At 42.3% G+C, this 9,997-nt stretch overlaps 1 protein-coding gene across 1 annotated transcript; it reads right to left on the bottom strand.

The window, feature by feature from the left end:
• Window positions 1–623: 623 nt before the first annotated feature.
• LOC117816239 (dentin sialophosphoprotein-like) lies at window positions 624–9,906 on the bottom strand. The gene is given in 3 exon segments (XM_034688424.1): window positions 624–3,753; window positions 3,755–4,557; window positions 9,574–9,906. Coding segments are annotated over 2 exon segments (1,815 nt in total). The 5' UTR covers window positions 4,010–4,557; window positions 9,574–9,906; the 3' UTR covers window positions 624–2,193.
• Between the last annotated feature and the right edge of the window lie 91 nt (window positions 9,907–9,997).

The following is a 9,997-nucleotide window of genomic DNA, read 5'->3' as shown; positions in this document are numbered from 1 at the left end:
TGAGATGTTATATAAGTGTTTCATATGAATCTTGTGACAGAGGTTAGGGTCATAGATTCTCTTTTGCTGTAGCACAACTGTAAATTATGTATTTTTTTTCTGATTTGTTTTCTCTCATTCTTCTGAAAACATATTTTCATCGAAATGCCTTCTTGTATTTTTATGTTTATCCATGATGTAATATTCATTTTTAATTTATTTTTATTAATGGTTATATTCAGCCTTGTTTTTTATTTGTTTTACATTTTTAAAGAGTTTTTTTTGTCTATTTTTAAGCAGTTCAGTTCCTCTTTAAGTTCTTCTTAAATTAAGTATGTCTTGCTAGTTCATAGGTCTCCGTCTTAATGTAATCATTACTGTTGGCTTTTTATGATGTAAAGCACTTTGTGACGTCTGTTTTGATGAGTGTTATATAAATACACATTATTGTTATTATATAATATTGACACAATGAGCCATCTAAGTTTTCCTGTCTGTGTTGGCACACACTGTGCCGTGATGTTGCTGTCTTTGAGCTGTGACTCAGCTGTTTGGTCTTCTGCTAGAAATAGGCCAATGTTTGTGTGTGTGTCGGTTTCATGAGGCATTTCAAAAAAAGATACTCCAAAAAGTTCAAAGAAGCATTTGTGAATTCAACAAAATTTTTATTTTTTATCCCCATTTTGAGTTTTAAACAATCAAAAATGAGTTTTTTTGTAACCGTTTGCATATCCACATGAAGTATAACAATACATAATCATTTCTGGACAAGCCTTATTCTTTTTTTCCATTTTCAGAAAGCCTTTTGGCGAACAACAAAGGTTATACGATAACACAGAGTACAAATGGTGACTGGGGTAAAAGGAGCATGGGTAAATACACAGCACAACAGGAAGAGCATAGAGCAAAATGACACGACAGGATAACAAAAAAATACATACAACAATAGTCAAAATAATAAATGAATATAATAGAAAATTACAATATTAATAAATTATAATAAAATAATGACAGCAGTATACAAGAGATAGAGACAATTTTACATTTATACATAGTGGCCAGAGGCAGGCACCAGAAAGTGAAACAGTTCAACTCTGATGACTGGATGATCTACTGTAGCTAAAACAAGTCAGTGCAGGCGTGAAGGGGATCGTTAAGACATTGGCTGAAGTTGGGACAAGGGACAACACAACAAAAGAGGCACCTTATGTAGAAAGAGCAGCTTTGCTGGTTTGCAACTGGAGAGCCATTTCATGGATTTCACAGACATCTGTTGTCTAGAAATGAATATTTGATGATTTTTTAGGCAAACAAGGCTTGCCCTGTGCTTGTCAGGTTTGCCAACAGCAATGTGTGACTGCATAGCCTTGACTGATATGCGCTTAACTGGCCTTGAGTGTTTTGACAGCTTTGAGTGTCAAAGTGCTCAGATCACCTGAATGACGCCCTGGATAAGTCTGAAAAAAAAGGTGTACCTTTCTTTTTCGCCTTTTTTTTCTTTACAAGTTGTGGCTCTCAGTTGTAGCAAAAGAAAAATTTGAGGCATTTTCTAGACAAAGAGGGACTGTACAATGTGTCTCTACATGAACAAACTCATCGAGTCTACGACTTCCAATCCCACGGTTCTATTTTTTGTTGTTTTTCCCACATTTTTTTCTTAAAATATATATTCCATATATGCAAATTTATATGTCACAGTAATATACAATCTAAGTGCTTCAAAAGTGAAGGGAGCTTGTGTGCAGATGGTTCAGAGGGTATAAGATGACATGATTGAGAGAGGAAGAATGTAACTCTTTGCAAAAAAGGGAGATGCTAAAGGAAGAATGCAAATTCTTTGGTTAAAGGAATGTTTCCATAATGCCACAATGAATGCTGGCCGGCCACCTAGGCAGTTCACAATATGAATAATTGAATAATGTGGAAATTTCCACATGGGTAGTATCCCAGACTCCATCTCTACAGAGTTTCATTCTGTCCCCTCTCTTGCAAAGTGACATATTATTTTGGCTGGGTGATGGATGGGAGGTAGGAGAGAGTTGAGTAAAGGGGAACAGGTGACACAGTGAAACTTGATGGTGATATCACATCCTAACAACACCTTACAAGGATTTTCTCTCCTGTCTTGATAGGTGTCGATGCGAGTCATAGTTGCAGTTGTCTGTCTGCTGTAGACAACAAAGAGGTGGCATAAAGAGCTGCTCATAAATGTCCTTAGTCTCGCCTCTTACTGCGCCCAGACCTACTACTGCTGGATCCCTTCTTTCCAACCTCCTTTTTAGCCTCCGTCCTCTCATTCACCTGAGGCTCCACCTGTTCTACAAAGTCACTCTCATTGTCCATGTCTTTGCTCTCCATGTGGGCTTGGGTGCCATGGGGGTTGCTGGGAAGAGCTAAGTAAGGATGCTGAGGCAAATTGGGAGAGGGGGACATGGAGGTGTTTACTGGTCCTTCCATTAGCAATCCTGCTGCTCCATTGGACAAGGCTCTGTACTTGAGGCGGAGCTTGTGGGGCAGGGCAGTCGCTCTGACCTCAGCTTGGCACTCGCCGTGTGAACCGGCAGCTCTCACCACCTTCTGGTGGTAGTTGCTAATGTCTGAGGAGGATGAGGAGGGAGACTCATCATCTGTGGAGCCTTCCTTGTCAGAGCTACGGGGATCTCCATCACTGGATGAGGTGTCTTTAGCGGAGGTGTTCTCCTGGTAGAAACCGCCAGCTCGAGGGCCTCCCTCGTAGGTGAGAACCGGGGGCTCTTCATCCAGTGTGTTGAGGTAGCTGTTGTGCTGGGGGAATGAGGGCTTGCCCTCCTCAGTGTTATGGATCAGATCAGGGGCAAAAGGGTTCTGGTGGTTTCCTGCATGTTGATGACTGCTCTCATGACCCTGGTAGCTGTAGTTTGCATGATGGTCATCACGTTGTTGCTGAGCGTTGGAATTGTACCTTTCAAGCTCCTCTTCTTCTTCATCATGACCATTAGAGTAGTCATACTGAGGAGAGTCTAGTGTCTTTGTCCTTTCCAGCTTCTCAGCGACCTCTGTGATGGTCACTGAGCAGTCGGAGAACTTGGAGACATGCTGCACTGGTCTGCTCTGCTGGGACTGCTGGTCTTCTGGCCTCTGACTCTCCATCGGGTAATAGCCACTGCTGGAGCGGTACAGGATCACGCTCCTCTGTGCAGAGGTGGCCTGAGGGGCTGGGCTGGAGGCCTCCATGTGGCTATGCTGCTGCTGTTGGTGGTGCTGGTAGTCCATGGCATTGTCTGCCAATGGGGAGTTCTGCTGGTGAGAAGTGTGGTTGCCATTGTAAGCCCCACTTGACACACCATTGCTATCCAGTCTGGCCATCTCGATACCTGAGGGCTCCGTCTTGATGCTGTAGCCCATGGGCTCTGGGCTGTCCCTTGAGGAGGTGTCAGACATGTCGGAGACAGAGCCTCGTGGAGAGTAGCTGTGGAGCGCGTTGTGACGGTCTCCACGGGTTGACAGTTCAGTTTCAGAAGAGTCGGAATTCAGCATGGCGTGAGATGCACTGGAGTAGCCGCTGCTTGAGAGGTAGGCATGACTGTTTGGGGTGCCATTGCTGCTGCTCCCATTGATACTAGCAGTAGTACTAGCAGCACTGTTGGAGATCTGCTGACTTTTCTCCATGTAGGAAGCTGTGCTGATGAGGCCAAAGCGCAACTTGAGCTGAAGGAGTTCAGTTTTTAGACGAACGTTCTCCTCATTCAGTGCCATGACCCGGTTCTCCAGCACCATGTCATTCAGGCGGCGTTTTTTCCCTTGAACGCTTAGCTGCCTCATTGTTCTTCCTCCGTTTTTCCCAATAGGATGCATCTTTCTTCTCCTCAGAGATGAACTCTCTCTTGCGACGACATGACAGACTAGCCTTGGAACCTTTACTCTGGCGGCCGCTCCTGCCCTCACTTTCAGGATTGGGAGATGGAAGGCTCGCACTGTAGGGGGATAATGCGTCTACTTCCATGGCATTTTTGTTGCTGGCGGATGGGATGTGTAAACTCAGACTTTCCATTTTTCCCAGCTGGGGGCTAGAGTATCACTCTAGCAAAGGGCAAAGGGGTGAAGGGAAAAGATGTAAAACTTTACACGACTTCCGCTTTGTTATGAGGGGGTTTCACTTATGTTGCAGGATCTGCAAAAACTTCTTGATGAGGTATTTGTGCTCCTCGAAGAGATAACCTCATTGATTTCCTTTGCTTATCTTCAAGATAAAATCGTTCAAGTGTCAAAATTAGCCAAGAAGATTAAAAAGAGGTGGAACTCTACAAAAACCTCAGACATTTGTTCAGAAAAAGAAACCTATAAAAATAAATGAGTTCGTATTTTGAGCAAAGAGTCTTTGTTTATCTCTTGGCAAATTGTTCAAAGCGGTCTCTGGAGTCTTGCTGGAGGTGATACAGAGTTGATCCGTGTCTTCCTAAATCTTTAGTAGAGCTGTGATGCCTGTCAGGCGGCTGTCCTGCTTCTTTGAATATCTTTCAGAGGATGTAGGTCAGTCCGTCTACTTTGGAGCTCCCTGAGGATCCAGATTCAGTTCTGCCAGTTGTTGACCACTAACTGCTACAGAAACAGAGAGAAGGAGGGGAAATGGAGAGAAAGAGAACGTTAGTTTATGTGTAAAACCAGCACTCTGGCATATAAATACACAACTTTTCATTCAGGTCAAAAATGATTAATGAACTGTGTTATAAAGCTTTATTGCTGGTGTAATCTCTGCAGCTTTGGATTCTGTCTGTTCAGCACAGTACATCCTGAGCCAAAAATCTATGACATAATATCTTTATATTATTCAAAGCTTTCTGCCAGGCTTTTGTTTCCTTCACTTCAAGACTTAAAAGGTAGAAGCAGAATCTGTTAGGTAGCACGTACATTAGTGCACTGTGGCTGTGACTAAACATGCTGCGTGTGCTGATGCTACTTTAGGGCTGTTGTGTAAGACTGGGTGCTGTAGTCACATAACAAGGTCTGAGGCAAGCTGACCCAGTGCCAACCCTGCAGAGACTGACAGATAGAAGGCTGAAGAGGGGCAAATGGATGGAAATAGAATATATGTACCGTCAAGTTTTAAGTTTATAACTGCAACCAAAAAAAATGTTTATTAAAAAATTAAATTAAAAATCCCTGCTTTTATATTTAATTTTATAATTCTTTATAAAGGATTAAAATCAGAGTTATGAATAATGGAGAAAAACAGAAGTGGCCGATCTAAGTCCTTTTGGCTGAAACAGCTCATGGGAGTAGAAACACCTCTGTGTTGGTTTTGGTGTTATGTGTGCGTTTCTATGGGGGAGGGGAGGTAACTCCGTCACAGAGGCAATGCCTCACTTTGTCTGGTAGCCGTCGAACTCTCTGCGATTACACAACAGCTCAAGCGGCTGAACTTCCCTATGCAGTCTTGAAAACGCAGCACAAAAAGAAGCCCTGCGCACTTCCATGCCCCACACCACAAATGTAACAATGATGCTCAATGCAGCGCATACGCATGTTGAGTCCAGGGTTATGTAATAGGAAATAACTGGAAGCTACTGCTCTTGTTTTAGGTCTGGATTCCTCTGGTTTTCTCACTGCGCAGTATTACACAGATGACATTCAGTAATTAGTTACACATCCTTACTCTAACGCCTAGAGTCCATTACAAACATGAAAACATGTTTTTATGACACACACACAGGGAATGTGAGAAAGTAGGTCACTGTGCCTGTGGTAACAATGACTCCTCTGATGTTGATTTCCCAACACTGGAATTAACCACCGAATAAAAAAAACGTCTACCACCAATCTTTTCTTCTACTAACTTCAACTAACTTTACTTTAACTTCTTTTAACACTCAATGAATAAATGAATCTTTCAGAGAAGTTTTTTCTCTTAAAAGGTATAAATAAAAACAAAGACTACTTCCTAAAGTGAAACTTTCATGGCAAGAGCATAACAGAAAAACGTAGTCCCAGCACAAAGACTGTTAATAAAGTGCTCAAAGTGTTTCTTCTCTCTGCACAACATTTTATTTTTCAAATATCACAAACCAATCCTCCATAATCCACTGCCAAACAACTGTTTTACTAACTGCGTATCATCCCCAGCCTGGTGACTGCATTTCTCTTCCTCCCCCAGAGTCAACAATCTGGTTATGTAACACTCACAAAACCACCATTGTGACCTTGAGACTGCCTACTGCTTTGAATAATCACCAATTCATGAATCTACTTTTGTTGAGCTGTGACTTAGAGGCTAAGTCTACGTGTTGTATGGTATATATTTTCTCACATTGAGTTTTCACCTCGATGTCACACAAAAAACTTTTTCCTCTTTTTGTTTGTCTCTTTGGGTCGTAGACCTCTAGTAAAGCTTTGCCGAACAGAAAAGGATTTGGACACAACTACCAACAGATGTGGAAAAATTTAGGGCCAACAGCCCTCCCCCACTCTGGAAAAATTCCCCCCGCCCTGCGCGCGCAAAACAAAGGCGGAGGGGAAGGAAGCACGCACACGTCTGAGCTGTCCCACTGACCTAGAAACGACGCTAAGCAGTAAACACTCCTCCTGTCTTTGACGGTGCGCCATAAAATAGGTCAGTAGGACTGCAAGGGAGGGAGGGCAGGAGAGGGAAAGAGAGTATTAGAGTGCACTCTAAAAATAGAGCGACAGAAAGAAGTGAGGGAGGGAGGATGCAGAAAGGGGATGGTTTGACATGAGCAATTCAGTTGGTGGAAAAGAGAGGAATTTTACAGAATCTGCGGCAGGAGGAATAAAAGAGAGGAGCGAAATACGTCATCTGCCTCAAAATCTGATTATGAAAGCCCCAGTGATATTCACACAACATTAATCCTGGTTCGCTCTAGAAACCCTCCGACACCTCAAACATAATATGCATTAGCTGCAGATGAAAAACAATAGTGAAAGATAGAGAGATGGCATTGACGTCAGAGCACACACCCATCTCTGCAGCCAAATTCACACATAACAGGCGCTCTCTGAGGACTGCATGGGGAGGGGCTGCTGTTGTTGCTCGTAACGTACGTGCTCTGAATTTCTCTTGTTGCAGAGCAAAGCTTGTGTAACATATGCATATTACATCGCAGCAGAAGCTACAGGTTAGAGGCCATGAATGCCCATCATGTTCTCCTTTTACTGTGATCTTTGTGCATCAGATTAAAGAATATGCACATTTTGAAAAGGCTCTTTGTGCAGCTAAAAATGACTTTATAGGTCCTACATAATAGAGGATTCAGTATAGCCACTGTACGCTCTTTGTTTTCAGTTTCTTTGCCTGCTTACACACAGCTTTGACCCATTTCCCAGACACTAAAGGGATAAGGAGGAATGCTTCACCTTTAACCTCCTCTGAGGCAAGTGTGAGTAAAACTCATGGCATCCTCTTCCCCTCCTCCATCTGTTAAGTGATCCTACACCACACACGTGGAGGGGCCCCAGCTAGGAGCCTCCATTTTGCCCCATGGCTTTGTGTCAAGAAACTAAACTAGGAGACAGGAATTCAGACATTCCAGGTCAGTGTTGGAGGCGCATGGCAGAGTGCCATTTAATGCTTCCTTCAAGAAATATTTGACCCAGAACAACAGATAAATGTTTCTGAAGAGTTGATCTGTTATCAAGTTTGACCTTATTCTAAATTTCACAAATCTATAATTGGTTATATGTTTTCAGAATTGTCTTTTTACTTGGCCTTTAAGTTTTATTTAGTTGAATCAGATTTTAGTAATGTTTAAGTTTACTTCCTTACTAACAGGCCATGTCCTTTAGAAGTAAAAACAAGGATCATGTAACTAGACTCTAGTTTAAAATTGGATAGGGAGCCATAGTTACAAAACTCCACTTGATCCCGTGGTCTGAAATTCCTAAGAGCAAAGGACAGAGTGGTTCAAGTAGTCACAGCTTGCCTTGTGTACCTTATGTGTCTCCAAGCCTAGTTACAGGTCTGACCTATATTCATAGAGTTGGCTGGGACAGAGCAATGCAGACGCCTCTGAAAGCAGACCAGCTGGCAGCAGGGGGACTAAGAGCTCACCAGAACTCTGCCTGGCTTTGCCAGACAAGAGTTTCCATGCATTGCATCACATCCTGGATGCTCATTTGTTATTCTGATTTCATAACAAAGTCCGCACCAGGGCCACTCAATCTTGGGAAACAGGTTGTGAATCAAACAAAGAAAGCTTGTTTCATCTAGGTCACCCTCAATTCTGCTTTTCCTGTCCATGTTTTTTTCTGTTTGAGGAGAAAGACTGAGCTTGTTAAAAATAGCACTCAGACATTGAGTAGTTTTACATCATAAAGAATGAGACCATCTCTGATTGAGATTAACCGTCTGAATAAAGGTTAAACATAGTATGAAAGCACATCTGAGAACAGTTTAAAGTCATTTACATGCTTTATAGCATTCCATTTCATGAAGAAGGATTTGCTGGTCAGCTTGGTATAAATGACGGGAACACAGCACAGGGTGTGAACAGGAATCAATTACAGGCCTCTCTGTCCCAGGGGAGAGCTGCTGTTTATTGCCTATCCCTGCTGTGTGCCGGTTATGTCATACCCTCCGACTCCCTCAAAGTAAAGCTCTGTGGTTTATTTAACGCACCTTGTGGGAGTAAAAAAAGTCATCCAAGGACTCACACTGAGAAAATCAGACATTTTGTGACTGTTTTCTGTTCCAAAATTCAATATTTATAAATGTCACCAAAAATCTGTCAAATTTGCTGCCCATCAAGAGTAAGTATCTTATAGCTTAATTAACATGTACAAAACAATTTCAGAATTTTTTTTCTAGATTAAATTAGCATTTTCCCTGCAGCTGCCTTGACCTCTGTAATTCTATCACGATTCTTTGTTAAAATATAATAATTGCTTATTTAATATCTAATAGACCAATACAACAGATTTAATTATTTGCATTTAATTTATATTTAAATTACGCTTCACCTTCCTTTCATATGAAACAAAGATGTATTATAAATGTAATTTCTGTTATAGTAGGCTTATTTTAATCCTAAAAGAAACCTTGCTGTATTCCAGACCCTGTTTTAATTGGATAGTCTACAGGATCAATCAATATCCCAGCAACAAGAGTGAACTAGTGACCTACATAAAACATTGACTACACATAGCAGCACGCCACGTGCAGAAGCTAATATAATAAGCTACACTGTGTGTCTGCATAAACCAGACAACGCATCCCCCATTCCCTGGAAAACACCACCATGAGGGAAACAACCTCGCCTTGACATTGAGCAAAGAATGTAGGATACGGCGCACCACGTTTTCACATCATACTGAATGTTTCTCATCAGAATATAAGAGAATAAATGTAAATACACAGATCACTGCATCGCGTAATAACCCCAAGAGCGCAGTGTTACAAAAACAGCCGCAACGTCTCAAAGTCACGGGCGCGCAGAGCCGAGAGTCGCCATGTGAACAATAAGCAGCCTGAGCACCATGTTCTCATTTATCTATCCACAATCTACAGGCTGATGGATCAAAGCACACATCATAAAGAACATACTTGGTTATAGACAAGCAAACAGAAAAGCTGAAAGTGAAAAATGCGAGAATTGAAAATATTACCTTTCAATGTCCTGGAGGAGAAAAATATCAGATCCCGGACACAAAAGCCGTCTCGCTCTCGTTTCCTCCTTTACTTCTGCCTTAAGAAAGAAAGCTCCCAAAATGCGTGAAGTTTTCTTCCTCTGTTCCTGTCGGTGTTCAGGTCAGTTGTGGTTAAGTCAGTGGGTCGGGTGGATTGCTGTTTCCGTCTCTTGGCTCGAGCTGCCTGTGTGTGGTATGATGCCGGACGCTTTGCTCTAGTTTCTCGGCTCCCTTTCTAGAAATATGTGTTAGTAGGTCAGTGGTTGCATAACAGCTCTTAGGCTGCCTAGTCACGTTTTTGTCCTCTATCCCTCCGCGCGAGACTCTCCCTCTTTCTCTCTCTCTTTCTCTCTCTCTCTCACACTCACTCTGTTTGTACTTTGCCCTTCTCATTTGCTGCTCT

This window comes from Notolabrus celidotus, chromosome 7 (assembly GCF_009762535.1).
Source record: "Notolabrus celidotus isolate fNotCel1 chromosome 7, fNotCel1.pri, whole genome shotgun sequence".
Lineage (NCBI taxonomy): Eukaryota > Metazoa > Chordata > Actinopteri > Labriformes > Labridae > Notolabrus > Notolabrus celidotus.
The sequence above is the reverse complement of the archived record's forward strand: the minus strand, read 5'-3'. Positions and strand labels throughout refer to the sequence as shown.